Genomic DNA, 25,505 nt, shown 5'->3' on the forward strand with positions numbered 1-25,505 from the left:
TCCCTTAGTTGTTTCTGTCTGACACTGTGGTATGTGACAGTGTAGGGAGTGGCTAGAGCAAAGAATCTGAAGGCAGATTATGTAATAATCCTGGTTTGTCTCTAATTCACTAGCTGAATGATCATGGTTTAGTCATTTAACCTCTGGTTCCACACCTAAAAACTGAGAAATAAGAACAGCACTTAACTCATGGGATTATTTTGAGAATGAAATGAGTTAACTCGGGTGTAGCACTTGACATGAAATAAATTTTATAGGGGTATATGCTATTATTATTATTATTTTTATCATTGTTATACATTCAAAGAGTTTTAATTTTCATGCAGTCAAATTTATCAATCTTTTATGACTTCTGGATTTCAGGTCATGCTTCTAAAGGTTTTCCTCTAAGATGAGAGAAATATTCACCAAGGATGTTGTTTAAAGGTGCCTGTGGCCCTGACCAGGCAGTGGCACAATGGATAGAGCATCAGACTGGGACGCACAGGATGCAGGTTCAAAACCCAGAGGTTGACAGCTTGAGTGTGGGCTCATCTGGTTTGAGCAAAGCTCACCAGCTTGAACCCAAGATAGCTAGCTGGCTTGAGCAAGAGGTCACTCGGTCTACTCTAGCCGCCCCGCCCCGCCCCCCCCCCCCCCCACTCCTAAAGGCACATTTGAGAAAGCAGTCAATGAACAACTAAGGAGCCGCAACAAAGAATTGATGCTTCTCATCTATCTCCCTTCCTGTCTGTCTGTCCCTATCTTTCCCTCTCTCTGTCTCTCACACACACAGAAAAAGATACCTGTGGGAAATCCATTTGCATTAGGGACCTCCCTCCATCCCCCACTTTCCTGCCCTGTAAATTAATTTGTCTGTTCAAGCACCAGGATTATTTTTTAAAGGGGAGACCTACCTGGTTTATGTCATGGGCAAGGACTAGGTAAGGTTGCCTTTGTGGCTCACTGGTTGGGAAATGGGCTGTGCTAGCTAGAGTTTCATGTGTAGGGAGTGGGCCTGTGCAGGTCACCCTCTCCCTTCATAAACTACACAACTTCTACCTGTCAGTAAGCGCCAGCACCACGCCACGGTTCCTACTCTGAAGGAGTTCACAGCCTAATGAGACAACGGACTAGTCATCAGAGGGAAGGTGTCATTGAAGGTCTCGTGGTGAAAGTAACATCCTGGATGGAAGGAAGAGCTTACTGGGTGGATGGCAAGGAGGAGCACAGAGGACATTCCAGACAGTGAGGACAGGGTATTCAGACACTACTCTACAAATATGTACCTGCCGACAGTGTGTCAGACTCCGCAGGCTCACTTTGCTCACCCTTAATATGCAGCCTCAGCTTGTGTCCTTAAGCAGCTGTACAAAGGACACACACATGCAAACCTTCTGTCTTGTACAACTGAAAGATCTGACACCCTCAGGGCACATTTTGGCGGCTGATACCTGGGGTTGTTCCTGCCTAGGCAGCTACACTGTGGGTTCAGCCTAAATTCATTGCCGGGCTCATCCTGAGCCTGCTTCCGACAGGGGGTACAGCTTCCTGCCGGGTCCCAAACTCCATGTTCGCAGTCCCACCTTGTATCCTCAACCTTGACTCCTGACTTTCCCTATATAAGACCCACCCTCCCTAGTTCTTTTGTTGGCTCAGGTCAGTACTCGACTCTAATCCTCTTTAACCCCAACAGAGATATGCCGTAGGAAGGGTTGAGCTTCCTACCCTGACAGGTTGTTGGTAGCGGGATTAGAAATTGTCCCCTGGCACCAATGGTGTCCCTTTGGCCTTGTTTTCCCCCAGACATTGGCATGGGCTCCCCTCCATCCTTGGCAATTCTATCATCTGCTCACAAGGTTAAAGGTTTAGAGGTGGGAGGGTACGCCACTCTTCTCACACTCAAGAGCCCTGTGAACTGCGTCTTCCGGTGGGCAGCCGTGATTCCCTCAAGCAAGCGGGGTCCTGGAGGTCTGAAGACCACTGTAGAGGGCAGCCCCACACCCTGGACCTGACAATCCAGCTCAAGGGGCACCAGAAAAGGCACCTCACTGTTAGGGAGAGGACATTTAATGGAAGTTATGGAAACTTGTGTTCTGGTTTCAACACAATCTAGTTATGTGACCTTGGCTAGGTCCCTTGCCCTCTCTGGTTCTCACTTTCCCCATTTGTAAAATGAGATGGTTAGCCACAGGGCAGAAACTGATGCCCTGTGGGCAGACAGATACGTACACAGTTCGAAGTGGATTGCCTTTAGGTGAGTCAGGGGCTTCCCAGTGAGAAGCGTTTCCCAGCACTCCTATCACTTCCACCTCCGAAGGCCTTGCGTCTGAGCTTGTGTTCTTTGCTGCTCCCCCATCCTGGCCTTCGGGAAAGTCTCTGGGGTTCTTGGCACCATTAGTTAAGAGGCAGAACACTCCACTGGCCACACAAAGGTATTAGTTAAGTATAGAATCTGGCCAGGTTATCTCGCCTTCTGGAGGCCAACCTTGACCCAAGATACAAACAGTGAAGCAGGCACTGGGGCTTCCCAAGGCCTGTGGTTGTCCCGGCAACAAGAAACCCTAATTCTTTTCTCCTGCACTTATTGGTAGCCTGGGCAGGCATCACAGGGCCTGTTCAGAAGGGCCCAGCACTGAGAAGTGTCCCTACTTGGTTTAATTCTCTGATATAGCCATCTTGAAATGTTTAAGAACTTCGAAGTTGGAGCCCCATGTGTTGATTTTGAACTGGGCCCTGCAAATGACTATGGATTACATTACTACCCACTTGGAAACCTTTTACCAGTGTCTTCCATTAACCCTTTGAGTAGTACGAACGTTCATGTACGTCCTCACTGAAAGGGTTAACAAAAAGCTCACTACTTAAAGGGTTAAGGCATTGGTTCCCAAGCAGGGACTCTGTGATTACCAGAAGAAGAACATTCTGGAGAATTCTGCTTGTCCTTCAAGATCCAGCTGAGATGGCATTGCTGCCCACAAGGCCGCCACTGAGCTTCCCAGATGGATGTCCTCCTGCCTTCCCACTTCGTGTGTATGCCTCACAAGGCACCCGTCCCTCCCTGCCTTTCATCACAACCTCCCTGTCTAAATGATTGCCTCCATGCTATGCTCTCTGTGCTCTGACTTGCCTGAAATAAATAGGTGCTCATTCCATGTTTGTTGGCTGACTGTAAAGCAAACAGAGCTATCTTCTAGAACAGAGGACAGAGCACTGCACGTGGCAGTTATTCAGTCAGTGCTACTGATTCATCCACAGAGCAGGCCAGGCTGTTTGTTACAGGCCGCGGCCATGCTCTGGCCTCGGCCAGTGTGTCACATGCACTGTCATGCTCTACTCTTCCTGCAGAGTGAGGAGGGAGCTGGCCGGGTCCAGAGTGGTGCTTCTGAACTACAGCGTTTCCTGCTGTGGAACTGGAAGGAGACTGTTGTTACCCACCCCTGTGGTTCCAAAATGCCCTCAGGGGAAATGGTATCAAGAAACCCTGACACTTGCAAAGCACTTAAAGTTTGCAAGCCACTTTCATAAACATTAGTCTCAAACTGTCCTATAAGTCAAGACAAATACTTAAATGCCAGTGATGTGGTTGTTGTTTTAGCATTTCTTATTCCTTTTTTTTCTTTTAAAAGGCTTCAAGAGACAATTCCTTATGTTTCTTTATTTTTTTAAAAAACTTTATTTATTTGTGTGTGTCAGAGAGAGAGAGAGAGAGAGAGAGAGAGAGAGAAGGGGGAGGAGCAGGAAACATCAACTCCCATATGTGCCTTGACCAGGCAAGCCCAGGGTTTTGAACCGGTGACCTCAGCGTTCCAGGTCGACATTTTATCCACTGCGCCACCACAGGTCAGGCCTAGCATTTCTTCTTTTATGGCACATGATCATTGTGGAAAAATTAGAAAGTACAAATAAAGCAAAAGGGAAGAGACTACTTCAGATCCAAGTATCTAGAGATAAATCATATTAGATTTATCTGTGTATATTAATATATACCTGTAAAAGTTGGATAGCACTATTCCTGTTTTTGCAATCTTACTCCTGTTTGATGAGGTAGAGAACAGAGGCCCCCCATCACAGGGCTATGGAGGGCAGTGCTGGCACGGAGAGTCCGTGTCACCGAACCAGGCTCTGCTCAGACTCCAGAGGAGGCTGGAGAGATTGATGCTCCCATTTTTATCGCTGCAGGAATGAGGTCCAGCAAAAAGTGTTTGCTCTGACTGAACTGAGGGGGAAAGACCCCCAAAATGTCCTGGTGTCCCACAGTTCACCATGGGTGAGGCCGGGCCGGGCGGGGCCTGGCTGCTCAGGAGTTCTCACCTCTGCTGAACTGGACTTTGCCTTGCAGTAAATAGTCACAGGGACAACAGGGGTCAGCTGTCAGGCAGGGGGCCCAGAGGGAATGGGTGCCAGGTGGCAGGATCAGGCTGTATAAGATTGACCCCAGAGAGCAACTGGATGGCTGTTTGGTGGCCTTGGAGGGCTCGTGCTGCTATATTTTTAGTAAGAGAATAAGGACACAGCAGTGACCAATAGTGCTTTGTTGCCCTGGGGCCTTACCCCAGGCTGTAGAAAAGGTGCACCCAGTATGGTTTGGGCCAGTGGCTGAGGGCAGGGCCAGACCGCCTGCCTTTCTTTCCTCCTTCTCTCTTTTCTGAGAACACACTACCAATCAGATACAGTGGTAGGCGAGAAGGAAGATTTTCCAGGGGCTCTGACCTTCCAGAAAGATGGTAAAGTACAAGTGCTAAACAGCAGCTTGCAAAACAACACAGTTGCTAAGAGTTTGTGTTCGGGCCACAGGCAGACTGGGGTTCAGTGCTTGAGTCCCCTGTCTCTAGCTATGTGACCTCAGGCAAATTACTTAATCTCTCTTAACCTACAGTTCCCCTTGTGCCGGCACATGGTAAATACTGAATAAATGCAGTTATTAAGAGAGGCTGTGAATTTGGGAGAATTCAACAGATTCAGCACCTGATGTGGATCTGCTTCTGGCGAGTGTGACATCCCTTTGTGTGTATGGAAAAGACTGCACACCAGCTCCGTGCAATAATGGGGGAGGGGTGGGATTCTCTCATTTTACAAAAGAGGAAGCTGAGAAGCACAGAGGTTGTGTGATCTGCTGGAGGCACCAAGAGAAGAAATGACAGCTAGACTCAGTTCAGACCCCTTGACCCCGAGCGCAATGCCAGCCATCTGCACAGCCTCGTTTTCCCCAGTTCCTGGCCCATGACATCAGGGCCGCTGCTCAGACTGCAGGAGCTGGGTCGGGAGAACATTGGGTTTGCCCTTCACCACTGCTTTCAAGTCCTGAGGGAGGAGAGGAGAGCAGGTGTGAGGACCCAGGCAGAATCTGCTGGGCCAGGACGGAGAGCAGGGGACTCCCAGGGCTGGGGCCATGGGGCGATCCTGGCAGGTTGCTTCCGAGCCCAGGCCTCTTCAGACTGGCTCAAGCGAGCCAGGGACATCTGCTGCAGAGCTGGCTGACCCTTGAGTGCTGTTGTCACCCGGCTGTGGCATGAGGACTCCTCTCTCTCTTGATTTCACCTGGCTGGGAGCTGCACAGCCGGGCGTCTTCCAGTGAGTGTAGCAGCTTCTCTTCATTTGCTGGCTGTCTCGTCTGTGCCAGGACCCAGACACTGCCAACCACAAGAACCGTACACACGTGCACACATGCACACACACGCACACTAATGCTGTGCTGAAGTACTGAAGGGAGTCGAGAACCCATAATACATGTAAGAGAGCCACTTACTGGGACCCCCTGAGGGCTCCATATAAGAGGGCCATAGAGCACACTTCACCATGGTCTTATCTCTTAAGCTCCTTCTGAATAAGTTCAGGGAGTGACATCATTCACTCATTCAGCATGCCAGGCTAGGTGCCAGACTCTGGGATATAGCAGAGAACAGGACAGATCAAGTCCTTGTTCCTGTGAAGTTTATCTACTGGGGTACAATTGAAAAGGCCTTTTTAGCTCCTGGCTTCTCCCTTTATACACTTTGTTCTCTGCTAAGCCATGTCATTTTAGAGGATTAGGGCAACAGGGATACAGGGAAGGCAGGGATCTTTGTCCTGGATGCCTAGCACATGGTAGGAACTGAAAACATGTTTGCTGAAGTGAACTGAGCAGAAATCTTGGCAGGCCCTCTGCAGGGCTGGGTGGAGTAGGAAATTCACCACCTTCCCTTTCTCCTGCCTCCGTGTCAGATATGATCTATTTCATGAGGTCTCCTCACCTGAGCTGTAGCCAAAGATTGTGGACACAGTTCTTATTGCTTCTTAGTCTAACTGTCTGAAATTCAAAGAAAATAATCCGTGCCTTTTGGAAATGTATAATCTAATAGGGACAGATGAAAACTTATACACACCATTATGTAGAACGTTGATATTTTGTGTTATGATTAATTGTTCTGAAAGTCATTTTTACTACCTGTGTTTAGGCCTCCTATATGGAATTAGATTCCAACACAAAACCTAAGATTCTATAAAACCTACCCCACCCCCCCCCCCCCGCCGGTCAAAAAAACAACAACACCCCAGTAAATGCTTCTGAGTGAAGACATGAGGAGGAATCAAGCTCTTATAAACAGGCCCATGATCAGCAGCTGGGAAACAACAGGCACTGGGGAGACAAGCTGCTGGAGCAGGCTGGCTGCTGGTGCAGAACACTGAATGCCGCCCTGGCTGGAGGGCTCGGTTGGTTACAGCGCCATCCCCAGATGCAAAGGTTGCTGGTTTGATCTCTGGTCAGGGCACATACAGAAACAGATCAATGTTTCTGTCCCTTTCTCTCTCCTTTCCTGTCTCTCTAATATCAACTTTTAAAAAAAGTAAAAATACTGAATACTGTTTAGTGGAAAGGTGTCCACCTTGAGTTTACACAGCCTGAGTGGTTAAGGACACAGCCTCCAGAGCTTGCCTGGGAAAAATTCAGAATTGTTCTGAGCCTTGATTTTTTCATCTGTAAAATAGGCATTGTTAAAATAATTCAATGACAAAATCCATGTGAACATGTCTAGCATTGAGCTTAGACAAAGTAAGCACTCACAGCTACTGCGATTTGGCAGAATGGTGTAGACCAGGGGTCCCCAAACTTTTTACACAGGGGGCCAGTTCACTGTCCCTCAGACCGTTGGAGGGCCAGACTATAAAGAAACTATAAACAAATCCCTATGCACACTGCACATATCTTATTTTAAAGTAAAAAAACAAAACGGAAGTAGTACTGTATGTGAGTGATGCCGCGCTTTGCGGCCCGGCATTCGCATCCTGTGCTCCTCTCACTGACCACCAATGAAAGAGGTGTCCCTTCCTTCTGGAAGTGCGGCGGGACCAGATAAATGGCCTCAGGAGGCCACATGCAGCCCACGGGCCGTAGTTTGGGGACCCCTGGTGTAGACTGATGGCCCTCAGACTTGAGTTTGCATCAGAACCACCTGGAGGGCTTGTTAAAACACGAATGGCTGGGTTCCACCCAGGTTTCTGATTCAGTAGGTCTAGGGTAGAACCTGAGAATTTTCATTTTTCTTAGAAAATATTTTATTTATCGATTGATTTGAGAGAGAGAAAGAAACATTAACTTATTGTTCCATCTATTCATGCATCCATTTGTTGATTCTTGTATGTGCCCTGACCAGGGATCAAACCCCACAACCTATCGGATGATGCTCCAACGAACTAAGCTACCTGGCCAGGGCTAGCATTTCTAATAAGTTCCCAGGTAATGCTGTTGATGTTGCAGCTTCAGAGACCACAATTTAAGAACTACTGGTATACAGAAAAAAGTAAATATAGGTTTAGGCCCTGGCCAGATGGCTCAGTGGATAAAGCATCATCCCAGCATACAGAGGTTGTGGTTTTGATCCTGGGTCAGGGCACATCCAAGAAGCACTGAGAGCATATCTAAGTGGAACAACGAGTTGATGCTTTTCACTCTCTCCCCCTCCTCTATTTCCTCTCTCTCTCTCTCTCAAATAAATGAAAATATATATATATTTTTTAAGAATCTAGGTTTAGGGTTTTGACACTGGAACTATCCCTTGATATCTGCTGACCCTGCGCAGGTTATCTCTTTGAACCTCACTGTCTTCACTTGTAAAAGGGGACTTTTAATACCCACTTCATGGGGCATGTCTGGCATACAGCATTATTATTATTTGGGTACTATTGTTGAAATTTTAGCTCAATTTGTTGGCCCCTGAAAGATGAGGCAGATTACAGTGTGCTGAGATGGGGCTGGTGGGCTTGGGGCATGCCGCTGAGAGCCCCAAAGTGGGGTCTAGAGCAAAAGCTCCCAGGAGCAAGGTGCTACTTTGGAAAGTACTCTTGTTTAAGGTGTGTATTGGGAGAAAGCAGAAAAATTCTTTGGAAATTTCTATGTAACAAATCCATGATTAACTTTGGACCCCATCAAATGAGAGTTTCCTAAAAGCCACTGACATGATGACCTCTGCCAAGGGAGGTGGAAAATGGTTCCTAAAGAAGAGCAAGCAGATCCCATGGGGTTCTTATCACAACCCTTAAGCCTTCCCGTCCCTCCTGCACACACTCTGTTTTCATTTTTGTATAGTCCCCTTTTGTTAGAGAGAAACCCTGTCGACCTCCTGGATTCATAAAGGGATCCAAGCACTTGGTGTTACTGGCTCCTGGCAGGTTGAGCTCACCCAGGGCCCACGGGACGGGTTCCTGGGGGCCCCCTGGTGGACGACAGAGGCACTGTAGATTTTCCCAGGTGGCAGCTGCTCCCACCTGCCCTGAATGTGCGGCGTCTGTGAAGCCGCGTTTGCAGCCTGGGGCAAGGGCTGGAGCCTCATAGCAAGACTGTACCCAGGGCTCTGAGGAGATTTCTGGGCCGTTTGAATGTTATTATGGAATAGCATGCAAAAAACACTCCACCCAAGGTGGATTAGAGACTGTTGACTTTTAAGGGCTAGATACACACTGCTCTTGGCACTGGATGGCTGCAGTCAGAGCACATGCCCCAGACAGAGGCCTCCAGGGTCTGAGCCTTTGCAAGTTTTGGCTTAAAGACCAGTGACTGCTTCCAACCTGAGTCATTCATTCCCTGAGGCAGGACACCAGGGGAGAAAGGGCTATTTCTGGGCCAGGGGCTTTTATTTTATTTTATTTTTGTTTTTTTGTTTTTGCTTTTTTTTCTTCTGAAGCTGGAAACGGGGAGGCAGTCAGACAGACTCCCGCATGCACCCGACCGGGATCCACCTGGCATGCCTACCAGGGGGCGATGCTCTGCCCATCCAGGGCATCACTCTGTTGCTACCAGAGCCATTCTAGCGCCTGAGGCAGAGGCCACAGAGCCATCCCCAGCGCCCGGGCCATCGTTGCTCCAATGGAGCCTCAGCTGCGGGAGGAGAAGAGAGAGACAGAGAGGAAGGAGAGGGGGAGGGGTGGAGAAGCAGATGGGCGCCTCTCTTGTGTGCCCTGGCCAGGAATCGAACCCGGGACTTCCACACACCAGGCTGACGCTCTACCACTGAGCCAACCGGCCAGGGCCCAGGGGCTTTTATTTTAAAAACAAAGATTCACTATACAAACCCTGCTCCCCTCACGCAGAAGCCATCGGCCTGAAATCTCATCCTTAAAGACCTTTTCTTTTGCCCTTTTGGAAAAATCTCCTTAACTCTTTCAAAAAAAAAAAAAAAGTCAATAATTTATCATGTACCTAAATGTGGAAGGCACTGAGGTAGGCACCACGGGGACCTGGGAATACAGAAGACAGAGTCCCTGCAGCAAAGCAGTGATGGGCCGCTAGCGACGTCTAAACAAAGGCCTGGTAGCATGAAGCAGGGCAGCCTTTGCACAGGGCCTGGGTGGAAGGTAATGGGACAGGATCTAGAAGGAAGATGAGGCTTCCTTAGGGGCGGGGGTAGCATGAGAAAGAGAGGCCTTGGGTCCTGGGGTGAAGGGTGGGGTATGTTCAGGGAATAGTGAGTAATCTGGTGTGGCCCAGTACTGCTGAGCATCAGGGAGCCTGGCACGGGCAGAGCCCTGAGGAGGGTTAGCTCTCTGCCCCATCCCCGAGGGAGGAGGAGCAGATATCCTGCTAGAGGGGTGGGTGGAGGTCAGTTAGGCGTCTACACTGCCCAATCACAGAAGAGCCCAGGGAGAGCCAGTGCAGGTGGGCTTGTCTGTGAATTCTCTCTGACACATAAGCCTGGTGCCACTTGAAGGTGATACTCATGCGGACGAGAGGAGAGGGGGCCTAATGGGTAGAGAAGAGGCGTTTCAGAGACCAAGGGGCTCGCAGAGAAGACAAAGGACCTTCAAAATTTGGGCTGGTAACAAACTAGAAATAATCCCTGAATGTACTCTTATTGATCAATGTTACCCTGTTAAATTTATTTGTTTATTTATTTATTTATTTATTATTATTATTTTTTTTTTGTATTTTTCTGAAGCTGGAAACGGGGAGAGACAGTCAGACTCCTGCATGCGCCCGACCGAGATCCACCCGGCACACCCACCAGGGGCGACGCTCTGCCCACCAGGGGGCGATGCTCTGCCCCTCCAGGTCGTCGCTCTGTCGTGACCAGAACCACTCTAGCACCTGGGGCAGAGGCCAAGGAGCCATCCCCAGCGCCCGGGCCATCTTTGCCCCAATAGAGCCTCAGCTGCGGGAGGGGAAGAGAGAGGCAGAGAGGAAGGAGAGGGGGAGGGGTGGAGAAGCAGATGGGCGCTTTTCCTGTGTGCCCTGGCCGGGAATCAAACCCGGGACTTCTGCATGCCAGGCCGACGCTCTACCACTGAGCCAACCGGCCAAGCAGGAAATTTAATTTTTTAAATAAAATTAAAAAAAGAAAATTGGGGGCTGGGACAGGCCCTGGATCAGAACACATTATTTATTTATTTATTTATTTATTTGTATTTTTCTGAAGCTGGAAACAGGGAGAGACAGTCAGACAGACTCCCGCATGCGCCCGACCGGGATCCACTTGGCACGCTCACCAGGGGGCGACGCTCTGCCCACCAGGGGGCGATGCTCTGCGCCTCCGGGGCATCGCTCTGTTGCGACCAGAGCCACTCTAGTGCCTGGGGCAGAGGCCAAGGAGCCATCCCCAGCGCCCGGGCCATCTTTGCTCCAATGGAGCCTCGGCTGCGGGAAGGGAAGAGAGAGACAGAGAGGAAGGAGAGGGGGAGGGGTGGAGAAGCAGATGGGCGCTTCTCCTGTGTGCCCTGGCCGGGAATCGAACCCGGGACCTCTGCACGCCAGGCCGACGCTCTACCACTGAGCCAACCAGCCAGGGCCAGAACACATTATTTAAAATGCCTCTAGACCCACAGGAGGGACTATAATCCTGAGAGATATTTCTCTCATCTCATATTTGTTTTAATATTTTAATTTTTAAAGCACATTCATCCATATTATCTCACTGATCTGTTAACAGTGCTTGTGCTAAAAAGGGCAGGTATTATTTCTATTTCACAGATAGAGAAGGTAAGGTCTGGGTGAGATGAAATGATAACTTCTTCATTATTTTAACCCTTTTATTTTTACTATTGGCCTTTTGGAGGTACAATTTGTTTTTGTTTTAAATTTATTTTTTTTTAGATAGTTCAAACATGCACATGGTTCAAAATTCAAAAGGCACAGATAAAAGTCTCTCTTATGTCAACTCTGTTTTCCCAGGTCACCTCCTACCAGTTTGAACCCAAGCCTCTGACTTTGGGAACAGTGCCTTTAGGCCATAGCAGTGCAGGGGCTCAAGGACACACTGCACTGTAAATTCAGGGAAACCTAATGCCAGTGCCACTGAGGTAGGGGTGTTAAATACCTCCTCATAATAAGTATCTATATGTACCCTTATGGGACTACTTAATTGTCTTCTTTCATCTTTAGATTTTTTATCTTTAGATCCTAAACTCCTTGGAGCCAGGGAGTATGTCAACTTCTGGAAGGTATCAGAGTAGGGGTTAAAATGACAGGCTCTGGCACATAGAGAACTGGAATAAAAACTGTGCTATCTGAGCTTAGGCAAGTTACTCAGGCTCTCTGAGCCTCTGCTTTTGCAATTATGATTACCATGTCCTCACTGCCTCCACAGAGCTGCTGTGAGGAGGAGATAAGATGGCTCGTGTTCCATGTTTAACCCTATGCTGGGCACAAGGTATGCACTCTGTAACAGGAGCTTCTGTCATTCCCAGTGTGTGCACAGTAGGGCAGCCCAGGTACTCTCTCAAACTTAATTCTGACAGAGGATTAGGGATCTCAGGCACCTAATTAAAAGCAAATTGGCATAGTCAGTCACCCAAATCCATACTCTTCCTGGGCTGGAACCTGACTTTCCCTCATGAGAAACCAGTCTTCCAAAGGCCTGGTTCTTCACCATCTCCTTCTTAAATGAAATTTTCTGGATGGTCAGTCATTTTGAGACCAACAGAAGGGCCAGTAGGCCAGCTCATTTTCTCTGTAGCCTTGAGTTTGAACTGATACACAGGGAGATGTGGCATATGGCTATTCTCAGGGCTGACTAGAATGACTCATTGGAGGGTCACCAGTGCCCTGGGGCAAAGTGACTCACTGGATCTGCCCCTGAGCCTGGCTCTGCAGCTGCCTGACCTTTGCCACTCTCAGGGAACTATTCTCAGCCCCTGAGAATTCTTCACACAGAGGAGGAGGCTTCCCCACCCCACATCACTCTTTGTTAGAGAGGACCCAAGAAATCACTTATTCCAGCCCCTCTTTTGTCACAGATAAGTAAAGGAGCCCTGTGATAAGACCAGGCTTGCTCACACACCCACCTTGTAGCAGAGCCAGAATTTGAACCTGGGTTCAGGATGCCTTCTGTGATACTCTCCTGGCTGCCACAAATCCCTACTTCTTAGCCCACTCCTTCCTCAAGGGTACTCACTCACTGTGGCCACAGGCCCCAGGTCCTAAATGCTTCAAGCAGTGATTTCCACTGCCTTCTGGTAAGCCTGTTACTCCTTTGAAATCTCATTTCCAGGAAATGCAAAACTATAATCTTGGAGCTTGTGGTCTCCATTGACCATAGTATCGATAAACAATGTAAAAATTAGCTTGCTTTTCTGTTAAAAGAGGCATTCCTTTCTAACCAACAAGTTTTGTAAAGAAACAAAAATAGTATAGGCCAACAAGGATTAAGGGATAAGTACAATGGAGCCATCCATGACATCAAGAGCTGGAATCCACACCTGCGTGGGGAACTGGGACTTGGCAAGAGAGTGGTTACCCAGGGAAGTCTGAGCTGGAACCAGAGGGAAGGGTGAGGAGAGGGAGGGAAATTGTGGTGCTGGGACAGGCTCTGGAGTGGGGCAAAATGCGAAACTGGTGGAGGATGTCTGTTGTGTCCCTAACCCGCTTGGCATTACCCGACACCTAGCATCCACCCCAGATCCCCTTGTTGCCCAGAGCCTCCGCGCTCTGGAAGGGAGCTCTGGGGGTTTGCTTCCATCTCCCCCAAACCCGCCCCTGCTGCAACCTGTTGTCAACCAACGCGCCCCCTCGTGTTCAGGTATCATTCATGGGTTGGCAGGATTTGCATAGGTGGCCTTTCCTCGGTGTGGGTGCATAGGGCTTGGCGGCTCTGCTGCAGCCTCCCGCGGTCCTTCAGTGAGCATGGAGAGCTGGGCGGGAGGGATGAAGGACAAGGGTACTGAAGGGTAGACGGTCACCGAGAGACACTTCAAATGGGGTGAAATGACAAGAGTTTGGAGTTATGTCTTTCCTTTGGGGGAGGCACCAAGTCTCACTCAGTCGGTCCATCGTCCTCACCCCTCCAGAGATGGGATTTTCCTCCTGTTTTGTAGATGTGGAAACTGAGGCTGAGGTGCCCAATAGAGGTAGAGCTGGGAGAGAAGCCAGGAGGCCTCGTACCTGCAGCCCTTGCTCTGAGGAGCCCGAGAAAGGGCCAGGAGCCGGGCAAGGGCAAGTGGGTGTGCGGGGAGGGGAGGCCCCGGTGGGTTCTGGCTGAGCAGGCACCTCCGGAGTTGCCCCCGGTCCGGGCGGGGCTGGGGCCAGGGGCAGGCACGGGCGAAGCAGAGTCTCCTGAAATACTAATGACTCACGCTGGGTGCCTCCCGGGGCCCAGCCCACATTCCGGGCCTTTGTGCGGACTCCTAGGCCCGGCCTTAAAGGGCCAGCTCCCAGAGGCAGGAAAGGGCCGCCCCGCCCATCACCCGGTCTGCCGTCCCCATCGTCCGCCCCTGGCCCTTGTTGGGTTGCTCCTAGTCTCTGGACAGTAGTTAAAAAGGGTGTCAACCTGTGGGATTTGGAGGTTCCTCCAGTCGAACTCTCAGGCTGTAGGGACAACCTGCGGGTCATTTCTGCAAGCCCCCTCCCTCAGGGCAGGGCTGCACCTTAACTGGCCAGGAAGGATGAAGAAATCTCCCTCCCTTTCAAAGCAACTCCTTCCAGGGTCTCACAGTCAGGTCCCTTCTAACCACAGTCCCACTTGGCGGCAGATTGTGCTGGTTCACCACTCGGTCCTGGCCCGATCTCAGCACTGGTTTATCCTAGAACTCTCATTTGACACTTGTTTGGTGGGTTTTAGGTTGGCCTATCTAGACTTGTGAGCCAGGGTCCCTGTCCTGGGCCTCCAAAGGGTGAGGTTTCACACCAAACGTGGCCGGTCAGTGTATTCCTCAGGGAAGAAACAGCATCCTGCCACCAGAGCAGCCCCGGTGCCCTAACTTCTTCGGTTGTCGCGCGCCACCATGTGGACACTCCGGAGAAAGGGTGCCTTCAAGAGTTTGAGCAGAGCCCCGCGGCCACCCCCACCCCGCCATACCGGACTCCGGAAAGCCTTCCTCAGTTATGAAGCAATCCTGAACGGGCAAAATAAAAGCAAGCCCTCAATGAGGAAGGAAAGGATGAGCCTCTAAGGTCAATTTAACAACAAAAGTGTAGACGTTCAAATAAAACTTACAAATAGCAATATTTTTTGTGGTTGTTGAGGCTTGGGGACATCTGTGTCCCAGGCACCCCTCCCCTCACACACTACTTGGGTGTAAGGTTTTGTCCACTGTTAATATACAAATTTTCAGAGAGGGTTTTTTTTCCTCTTTGAAGCTTTCATAGTAATTTCACAACTTCTCAGATCTTGAATGAGAGCTGGATTTGGGAGGAGAAAGTGCAAGGCTTGTAGCTCCTGGGAAAACCGAAGGGTGGGACAGAGAGAGGAGGGGGCGCAGTGTGTTGGGGGGCAGCACCTGGGCAGAAGCACCATAAATTGTGAAGAGGGCTGGGACTGCTCCATAGGCTCTCACTTAACACAGCCTTTGAACCCGGGATGAGCCACTGCCAAATGGGCTAGGACCTTGGGGTCTTTGTGGGCTATTGGCCTTGGTATCCCTGGAACTAACCAGCCAGGCCAGCTGGCCCAGAACAAGCCGAGCATCCAGAACCCTCTCCAATCCACACTATCCATCCATCCATCCATCTGTCCACCTACCCATTTAACAGATATCCTGTTAGCTCCCTACCCCAGGCTATAGCATCTCTCAAAGTCCTTCCTTCCTCTCCTTGCTCACCACCACTCTGGTTCTGTTCCTTGTCACCCTGACCCTAAATCAATACCATACCTTCCAAAGGTCTCCTATTACTGGGTCCTCCTGCACCAATTATCCCAAGCACCACGTCTAAATTAATCCCCAGGCCCTGGCCAGTTAGCTCAGTTGGTTAAGAGCGTTATCCCAAAACACAAGTTTGCAGATTCGATCCCTGGTCAGGGCACACACGGGAAGCAACCAATGAATGTACAACTGGGTGAAGCAAAAAATAAATGCCTCCCTTCCCTCTCCCCTCTCTCTGTCTCTTTAAAAGAAAAATAAGCCCTGGCTGGGTAGCTTGGTTGGTTGGAGCCTCATCCCAGAGCGCGGAGGTTGCCGGTTCAATTCCCCGGTCAGGGCACACACAGGAGCAGCTCCATGTTCCTGTCTCGCTCTCTTTGCCTCTTTCAAAAAAGAAAAAGGAATCTCCATAAAATGTACCCAAGTTCTCTTGCATGAGTGGATTGCCCACAGCAGCCAGTCTGAATTTACTGGTTCAACACAGGGATCCACCCATATGTCCTGCATTGTGACTGTCACTTGGAGTTAGCATCTTCTTGAGAGTAAAAGCTTTTATATTTCAAAATCAAATGAAGTGTAAATTATATGTCAATAATCTTAGCCAGAATATAGAAAATAAATTAAAAGCTTTTAACGTACATACATGCATACAGATATGTATTTTGGTTTGGGCCTGTGTTTGAGAGCCAGAGTGCTGAGGGCCGAGTGCCTTGGGGTCACATCATCCCAGGAGAAGAGATGCCTTTGCTGTTGAGCCAAGCCTCCTGCTACTGTCCTCTGTATCTGCTATTGTCCTATATCTGTTTCCTCTCAGAGGAAAACAGAATGGCCTCAGCCATGCCCGGCCCAGGTGAAATGGCATAAAATGAGTAAGGTACATTTTATAAGCAGCTGAGAATCCTCCTGGTTTGGCTTTCTTCAGATGGACATGAAAAGGTGTGAGGGAAGGGTGACCCTACCCACTGTGAAATATAAACTGCAACATAACATCATTTCAGAGTCTTTTCAGACCATAAAACTGAGGAGGGTATTATGTGACCTCACCGGGTCAGGGGAGAGCTTTAAAAATTCTTTTTCCAGTCCCTCAACTGCTTCCCTGATAAAGCCTCCCAGGTAAGCCTGTGCTTTCTTCTCCCTTCTAGCCTGGCAACCCTAGCCCCCTGAGGAGCCCGCCCATCAACCTGAACCATTATGCTACCAAGAAGAGCATGGCAGAGAGCATGCTGGACATGGCTCTCTTCATGTCCAATGCCATGCGGCTGAAAACAGTGCTGGAGCAGGGGCCGTCCTCTCAATACTACGCCGCCCTCGTCACCCTCATCAGCATCTCTCTGCTCCTCCAGGTCGTCATTGGAGTCCTCCTCGCAGTCATTGGTGAGCACTTGGCCTCCGTGCACCAAGTGTCTCCCTGTACCACCCTGCATTTGCACTTTCCAACGTCACAGCCACACACTAACCTGGCGTTTGCCCTCTGCACCTCCAAATGCCCAAGTAACATCTACACAGTGATTACTAGCACCCTGTCCTACCTCTTGGTGTTCCATATAATGGCCACTCCACAATACCTGCTGAATGACAGTCCTCACTAGCTTGTAGCAGGTCCATATTGCCTGTGTGCATGCACACACACTCTTAGAAGACCCAGTGTAAGTCCCCAAACCCTGGTTCTATGAAGCACCACATGGACCCCCACACACGGATCAGTGAGGGAAGAGGACAACACCACCTCCCTCGATTTCTGCCAAATGGATTTTTGAGGTGCCAGTCTCTCTGAACTGTAGAGGGTTTTGTGAGGGAAGCTCCAGGCTGTGGCTCCCACCCTGACTTTTTTACCTCTCCCTCCACTCTTCAGCACGGCGGAACCTCAATGAGGTAGAAAAGCAGTGGCGACTCAACCAGCTCAACAATGCTGCCACCATTTTGGTCTTCATCACTGTTGTCATCAACATCTTCATTACAGCCTTTGGGGCACATAAGACGGGGTTCCTGGCTGCCAGGATCTCAAGGAATCTTCTCTGAACTCAGCTTGGGACCCAGGTGAGGGATGAGGAAAGGTCCCCAGGCCCAAAGGGTCCCAGGAGGCCCTTTTCTCACCTTTGAGTATTTGGGGTAAGAGAAATCCCTGCCAAGCAAAAGGAGAAGGTAGATTTGGGGCCAGGAGGGAATCTGGGAGAAGGACGTGGAGGGTGAGTCAGAAAGGCCCCTGAGCTGTTGACGGGGCTTCTCCTTCATTCTAGGCTTAGGTTATTCCATAGCCTGTGATGGGTGGGAGGCAACCTGGTTAGTGCTTGGCTCTGCCCTCTGGCAAGATGGAGATGTGGGCTTTTCCCTTGGCATTTTCTGGCCATCCTTACTGCTCAAACTGTGGTTTATGAACCAACAGCAACAAAAGCACCTGGAAGCCTGCTGGCAAGGTAGACTCTCAGGCCCAATTCGGATCTACTAAGTCCACATCTGCACCTTGACAAGGCTGCCAGAGAAAAGGAGGACACACTGGAGTCCGCAAGCACTGCCCCCACCGCCTCTTCTCTGCTTCCCTCCCAGGTACTGGATCTGGAGCTGCTCCACCGCTTTCCGCCCTGACCTGCCAGGCTGACAGGGATGTTCCTCGGCCCCCAGGAGATCCTGAAAGGGGCAAAGTAGATGCTGCTTCCTACCCACTGCACCTGAATGTAGATGGGCTATTTTACTGGTCTAAGTGAATTCCATCTCAGTCTAGAGTCCTGAGCTCAGACGGATAGTGCCAACTTTCCTTCCTGGTGGCACCTGCCCCTAAAGCCAAGTCCGCCCAGCTTCAGGCTTCTGGTTTGGACTTGACTCCCTTTGGCCCACCCATTCTTAGGCTCATTTTCCCAGGGAAAAATGGAATGACTTGTGTCTAAAAATGTTTCTCCAAATCCATGGAAGTCAGTCCTTATGTCTTTAGTGGCATCTGAGCTGCCATCTGTCTGTGTCCTGGAAAGGGCTCAGAGGAGCAGACTCCAGGCCAGGAAGAAGAAGCTTTTAAATCACTCCCTCCCTTCTGGGTTGTGCTCCGAGTCAACCTTCCAGGCCCTATACACCTTGAGCTAATTACCATCTGCTGTGCCAATGGCAGGTCAGGCCATTCTAGACTGATGGATGAATGCACATCCTTTCTGAGACCTACTATAAACCTATTTTGCTTTCATACCATCACCTTATCTTAGGCAGGTGTTTAAGGAATACAAACTAATTCTGGTTTATGCCTCTGCCAGATGTAACCAGGGAGGCCAATTTGCACCTGTAAAGCATCAACAGGGCATCCCCAGATCAGGTGGAAAGGATTTAGTCCGTCTGCTCTTTTAGAATAAGCCACAGCTTAGCTCCTCTCTACCGCTCACTAAGACCATTCTGGCCAATCGCTAGCCTTATTCACCCAGGTTGTTCAAACCACCAACCTCCATTTACAGTATCTGCTGAACAGGAAATGCCTGTCTGTCAGGCTGTGAGCTCCTCACTCAGGAACAATGTGTTCCTTTCCTGAGTAAACTGCAACACAGAGAAGGCTGTCTGCCACACAGCAGGGACCAAACTAAGGGTGAAGGGCAGAGGGTGGTGTGGAAGGGTCCTTGGCACGCGTTCAGAAGCCTGATGGCTGAAGGACAGAGACATGAACCCTTGGGCCTTCCGCCCAACCCTCTCCCACCAAGATAGGCAACAGGAAAACGCAATAGCCGTTCTATGAAGATGCTGTATTTAATGCTTCCCTTCCCACCACCTGGTTCCCCCCACCTCCACCCCCCCACCCCCCGCCCCCAGACATTTCCCTACAGAGTAGGAGCCCTTGCCAGGTCCACCCCCTTAAGGCAGATGGTGTGGAGGTAACAAACATCAAAAACATAAGGCATTGGCCTGGGGCAGTGGGCAGGGCAGGCTGCTGGCTCCTATCTGGAGGTAGGAAGTAGGAGGGCTGTTTGGGCTGGCTCAGGCCTCCCAGTGAATGTCCAACCATGAGTGGCCCCAGAAAGAAGCCTAGCACCCCAGCTGGCCAACTGCAGCTCTTACCTACTCCCCACGGACCTTTCCCAAAGGCAGTACGCTGGAGCAGGGACCCTAAAGAGCGCAGTCCAGGGGCAGGTATGGGCTTCCACAAGCCACTGAGTCACTGAAAAGTCCTTGTCCTTCCCGATTTCTTAAGACAAAGATTCTCTTTGAGCTTGAGGGTTCTCAACAGGCTCCATTCTCCCCTATGCCAAGTCTATGCTCTTGGTGAGTACAGGACTCATCAGGCAGACCCTCCAAATGCTGTGCCTTGGACTGTCACAGCATGGAGCTGGGCCAGCTGACTGGCCCCCAGGGCCCTGCTGCACCCTCCCCCCTCCTAGGCCCTTCCTTACAGCAGGGAGCCCTGCGCTCCCCTCCTAAACAGCCACTGGAGTTCAGGATCCAGTGTCCAATGCACCATTGGTAAAGTCAGCAGCAGCAGCAGAGGCAGCAGCAGTAGAAAACTCCCCGGCTGCAAAGGCACCTGGGGGTCTTTAGTGCAAGATAAGTGCATGATCATCAGGTGACAGAAGGGTGGCCTTAGACTACGGAGGCCAAGGGCTGTTTTCTTGAACTAGCTTCACTTTTCAGTTCCTCCTGGCTCCCCCACTCCCTTCCACTTGGGGAAAGACTCTCAGAACGATGTCCTCACCTGTCCCCAAACTTGCCCCCCCCCCCCGCCGGTTCCAACCCTGGTCCCTGTTTTATGATTGTTTTACCCACACCCCTTCTTTCCTCTGCTCAAGGACACTCGAGGCCTCACTGGGGCTGCCCCTGCAGGAGGACAAGTTCCGGGGAGCAGGGTGGCAAGGACTCCAGCTTCCCACTTCCCTTTTCATCCCTCCCTGCTGGACCCCCGCCCCTGTCCCTCATCTAAGTCATGGTTTACTTACTTACTCCCACATCCTCTTTCTTCTCTGCCTCCTCACCTTGCCTGTCCTGCTTGGCCTAAATGCCAGGAACTGGGGAGGAGCCCACTGCCCACCACTCCTCGTCTCCCAGTCTCCCTGGGGCACCAGGGAGATACCAGTTCTGTGCTCCTGATGGGTCTGAAGTTAGTGCCACATAAAGGGTAAGGTTAATGCCCTAATTGGTGACCCGCTGCTCCGTGGCTCCCCGGGCGAGAGAGATGTGCGTGTCTCGGGAAGCATGAGCCCGGGGTGGCACCAAGGAAGTGTTCCTCGTGGGGCCAGCTCCTCTGGTTGTCACTCAGCTGCCAGGTCTAGGACCGAGGAACACAGCTCTGCACAGGAGTGGGTCTGAGGTATGCAAGAGGGGACCCTCCCTAAAGGCACCACTCCCCCCCACCCCTCACCCCATCATAGTCAATGCTGGGTCTGGACAGTTACACTGTTGCTTTTCTGATAAAAATAATAATAATAAAAACCCAAATAAAATATGTCCACTAGGAGAGTTTCCAGTTCCTGGTTGCTGCCCCTGTGGGGAGCACTGGGTGGATGCTGGCATACACCTCAAGGATTTAGGATGGTGTCACTCAAGCAGGTCTTCCCTTCCCTGACCTAACTGCGCAGCCCTCCCAGGAGCTGTGCCACCTCTGTGACCGGCCTGCTTCCCAAAGTCCTCCCTCTGGAGGCCCAGAGCAGCCGTCTGTGTGAGGGGTCAGCTCCCAGCCAAGTGGGGTGTTAGTGCCGAGGCCTCTCGGGGCCCAGCCACGGCTTCTGCGCCCCTCCTCGTTCCGCCCAGCAGTCTGCAGGGTGCTGGGGGAGCAGCCGCAAGTCAAGGGGTGGGAAGTGGTCAGTCCAGTGGGCCACCCCTTGGGATCACGGCATCTTCATCCGGCGGCGGTTCCACATGCCCCGCTTGGAATGGAAGTGATGGAAGAAATTCCTGAGGGAGAGGCGTTCCACTTCCAGGCCTGCTTGGAGGATCCTGAGGGCGGGAGGGGCAGGGTGAGCCACAGAAGTGCAGGAGGCAACTGGGCTGCACACCTACTGCAGACCCTGCCCCTGTACTCCGGTTCACCAGCACAGGGTGGGGAGCAGGGCGGAGCGCAGAGCCCGGCGGCCCGGGTTGGAATCCCAGCTCCGCACTGTGTAAGTCATATCACCTCTCAGAGCCTCAGTTTGCTAAATCTCTACAAAGAGGATACTAATGATACATACACACTGCAGGGGGTGGTAAAGACCAGAGCTGCTGGACAGAGGTGCTAGGCACAGCTCTTGGCACTCAGCCAGCTGAGGACATGTCATATGTTTGATGGAGGCAGACGGCTGGAGCAGACCGTGTCCCTAGCCCTTCTCTGTCCCTTTACTACATGCACAGCCCACTGGGAGTCCCTCTCACAGAGAGGCCTAGATTTTAGGCAGGGTAGAAGTTACTGGAATCTGAAGCAGTTTCTCCTTGGGCCTCCACAGAGGCAGGAGGGTTGAGAACAGACCTGGAGGTCTGTAGCTTCCCAGCCCGGCAGGAAGAGCAGGGGTGGCTTTCAGTCTAGGCTTCTGTCCACTGTGGGAATCTGCTCGGATCTGACTTTATAAGAGCTGGGTTATCTGATATAACTCCCTCAACCTCCCTCCTCTGCACCTTAAATTCTCTTAGTGTTGTCTTCCTTTTCTTTCTTCCCTCCAGGGAAAAACATAACCACGTCCAATATTTAAGCCTCTGACACTTACTAGTTGTGAGATTTGGGGCAAGTTATTAACTTCTCAAGACTCAGTTTCCTCATCTGGAAAATGGAGATAATTGCATCCATCTCACAGAGGTTTATATTAGAGAGTGGATGTGAATCACCTACCAGGACAGACGCCCAATGACTGGTGGGGGGGTCTTGTCCTGTCTCTCGGGAGGCAGTGTATCCCTTCCTTGTCAAGGTCCCCACTGCCCCGGTGCTCCTGACCTTGACCTGTCCGTCTCCTCTGGACACTGTTCTAGCAATTAACTGTTCTGGACACCTTTTCTTTCTTGGATTCCCCCAGCCCTTAGCCCCTGATCCTTAAGCCCAACTCTCAAAGAATCATCCTCTCCTCCTCTTCTCTTGGCAGCACATTTCTAGAGAGAGGAATCTAATACTAACATGGCCTCCATTTCACCACCACTGAGTTCTGCAGTCCCCTACAACCTGGGTCCCAGCCCAGCCAGCTCCCTGTCCTGCCCTTCCCTGAGGCTTTTCATACCAGTGACCATTTCCACCTCCCTGAAACTCCCTTCTTCCCAGGCTCCCAGGGGCCCAGAGCCTCTGGAATAGCTTGCTGCCCTTTGAAGGTGCACACAACCGCTTTTGCTGGCTCTAAAGTCTTTGCTGGCCCTGTGGCCTGTCTCTCTTACCCATCCCAAAACTTCAGTCTCCTCCCCAAGGCCACTGCAGAGGGGAGGAGAGCGGCACCTGGAGGATGCAGCCCTGTACACCCACTGCGACTTGCTCACTGCTCGTAACATTATCATTTATTTTTTGTGCAGATCAGTTTTTGCTTATCCGTGGCAGTTTTACCAAGCACTTTCCATGTCAGCCCCGTGACAGAGACAGTGGCAGTATCCTCCCCTTTCACAGGTGGAGAAACTGAGTCAGCGAGGGATGTAACTGGGGCCCAGTGCCTTCACCTGCTTGTGGGGAACCTGCAGCCCAGGGGACTAGGTCTAGGATGCTCTTACCCCTTCCCTCTCCAGAGCACCTGATGGATGAAACCCCAGCAGACCCCTCAGGTGCCCCCCTTTCCAGTCACCTGTCCAGCAACTCCCAGTCTTCCCCACCCCAGCGGTCTCGGAACTCCTTGGTGTTCATGCCCCCGATCCTGTCCAGGTCTGACTTGTAGATGCCAAGCAGTCCAAACCCGTTCACCTCCCAGTAGCCTGTGGACAGATACATAGCTCCAGGTGAGGTAAGCCAGGGGCCAGGAGGAAGGGAGAAAGGAAGGCTTCCATTGGCATCCTAGAGCCCTTTCTAAAACACATTGATGGGATGCCTGAGGCTAAAAACTGTCTCATCTGGGCAAGCCCCTTGCCTGCTTTTCTTTTTTTGGGGGGAGCCCTCTGAGATAGGGTTCAGGGTGCTGTGAAAGCAGTAGTCCCACCAAGGAGTGACCCTGGGCTGGTGACAGCCCTACAAGAGGATCTCGCAACAGTAGCTACTAAAGGCACAGCTGAGTGTCATTTCCCTCTCCAGAGGCAGTGTCCTCACAGGGCACAGAGTCTGGCACATAGTAAGTGCTTAATAAACATTGGATGAATGAATAAAGGGGAATATGGGGCGGGCAGTGCTCATCATCGCTGCTGCTGTGGCTGTCAGCACAGCCTTCAGGGAACATCTCTGGACGGTCCAGGGAATGGAGGAGCAGGAGGGAGGGGGGAGGCTGACGCTGCTGTGGTAGGCAGAACTGTTTCCAGCTCTGAGGTTAAGAACCAAGGCCAGAGAGATCCTTCCACCCTCCCTAGCCCAGGGCAAGGCCTCACCCTCAGGCCTTTGGGGGGTGGCCCCACAATGCAGCCTCATCACCATGGGAGCAAAGGCCATCTTGCCCTCCACACAGTGTTTCCGGATGCTGTCGATGACTCCAGCTGGGAAGTGGATGTGGAGGTCACAGAGGAAGATAATGCTGTGTGGGTCCTGGGGACAGATGTGGGAGCATCAGCAGACCCTCCAACCAGGGCTCGGAAGCCAAGCCACTCTCTGGGACAGTCCTCTGGCGCTTCCATTTGCATGAATGACTGACAAACTTTCATAAAACACACTATCGGGCAGATTTCCATGGCTCTAGGCCTCAGAGCACAGTTCTTACAATCAGAAGATAAATTCTGACTCCTCCCCCACTCTTTATGGATCCCAAGGACTCTGGACAAATGTTCCCTTGTCATTTGTTTAGTCCCACCCAGGCAGCACAACAGAAAAGAGCCCTGTCTCCTCACTCTTTCCTCCCTGAGGAGCTGTCTTCCACAGCCCAAATATCTCTCATCTCAATCAACCCTTAGTCACATGTCCCAAGCCCCTCCTTGTCCATTACCTTCACCAGGTCTATGCCAGCCTGAAGTCCAGCTGAGCGCTCGAAGTTTCCACTGAGCTTCATGTACTGGTAGCTGCAGGGGAGGAGAGAAGAGGGGATGAGCATTGGGACTTGGTGGTGGCTGTCCCCTGAAGGCAGGTAGCAGGCATACAGTAGAAATGATGTGTTCCTGGAATGAGACTATGGGCAGAGACGGGGCATCTGCAAAGCTGGGTGAGATTTCTAGCTCTGCCCTGGACCCAGCTGTCCTGAGACCTTAGGAAGGAGAGGGTTCTGGCTGCACCAGCCAGGAAACCTCCTCACCTCCTCAGCTTGGACCTTTTTAGGGCCATCTCGACATCCATGTCCTCGCTGCTATAGTCGGTGATGATGATGTTGAAGTGTGAGTCGCCAGTGACCTGGAAAAGCTTTTCCATGTCTTTGATGAACTGTTGCACCCAGCGCGCCTGGTTCTTCACTACCCAAGTGGGGCGGCCAGAGAAAGAGAAGCAGAGGTAACACAAAGAAGGGCACGTCCACTCTTGGGCCCTGCATGCTTCAGGGCCCATCAGACCTCTGCTCAGGGGCAATGCAGCTATGGGAAACTGGGAGCAACAGTGCAAAAGGAAGGCAGTGGTGAGCTCACCATTGCAGGGGTCTCTATACCCTCCCTGCTCCTGCACAGCCAGCCTCCCGGGCAGGGCGCCCTGAGGAGGCCTTCGGCTGGGACTTGTCATTAGTTCTCTCATAGCAACCCCCATGCTCTGACACTAAAACCTGTAATCTGTCTGTCTTATTGCCATCATTTATGTCCTGTCTTATCCCATTGTTATACTCCTGTCTGTTACCTGGTCCCCTTTCTCATTATAAAAACCAGCTAATCCATTCTACTAGGTTAAAATACTCCCTGTCGTATTTTCCCAGACCAGCTGTAACTCCCAGCACAACCCCCACTGACTGTCATGCCCAACCCTGCAGTCCGGTACCACAGAAAGAGCAGTGGCCACAAGTCAGTAGCTGTTCTCTGCTCCAATGCTGTCTATC

The 25,505-nt window shown here is 51.1% G+C and overlaps 2 protein-coding genes across 2 annotated transcripts in view; one reads left to right on the forward strand and one right to left on the reverse strand.

The window, feature by feature from the left end:
• Positions 1-19,266, forward strand: part of NINJ2 (ninjurin 2) — a 118,248-nt gene extending 98,982 nt beyond the window's left edge. The window contains exons 2-4 of the mRNA XM_066369537.1: positions 16,665-16,896; positions 17,375-17,559; positions 18,067-19,266. Coding sequence (XP_066225634.1) covers positions 16,665-16,896; positions 17,375-17,541 — 399 coding nt within the window. The 3' untranslated portion in view covers positions 17,542-17,559; positions 18,067-19,266. The remainder of the gene's footprint in view (positions 1-16,664; positions 16,897-17,374; positions 17,560-18,066) is intronic.
• Positions 19,267-19,294: 28 nt separating this feature from the next.
• B4GALNT3 (beta-1,4-N-acetyl-galactosaminyltransferase 3) overlaps positions 19,295-25,505 on the reverse strand; it is a 121,140-nt gene continuing 114,929 nt past the window's right edge. The window contains exons 16-20 of the mRNA XM_066369538.1: positions 24,786-24,939; positions 24,483-24,555; positions 23,935-24,088; positions 23,208-23,334; positions 19,295-21,417 (exon numbers count right to left, since the gene is read on the reverse strand). Of these exons, the coding sequence (XP_066225635.1) occupies positions 21,309-21,417; positions 23,208-23,334; positions 23,935-24,088; positions 24,483-24,555; positions 24,786-24,939 (617 nt within the window). The 3' untranslated portion in view covers positions 19,295-21,308. The remainder of the gene's footprint in view (positions 21,418-23,207; positions 23,335-23,934; positions 24,089-24,482; positions 24,556-24,785; positions 24,940-25,505) is intronic.

Source organism: Saccopteryx leptura, chromosome 2 (assembly GCF_036850995.1).
Source record: "Saccopteryx leptura isolate mSacLep1 chromosome 2, mSacLep1_pri_phased_curated, whole genome shotgun sequence".
Lineage (NCBI taxonomy): Eukaryota > Metazoa > Chordata > Mammalia > Chiroptera > Emballonuridae > Saccopteryx > Saccopteryx leptura.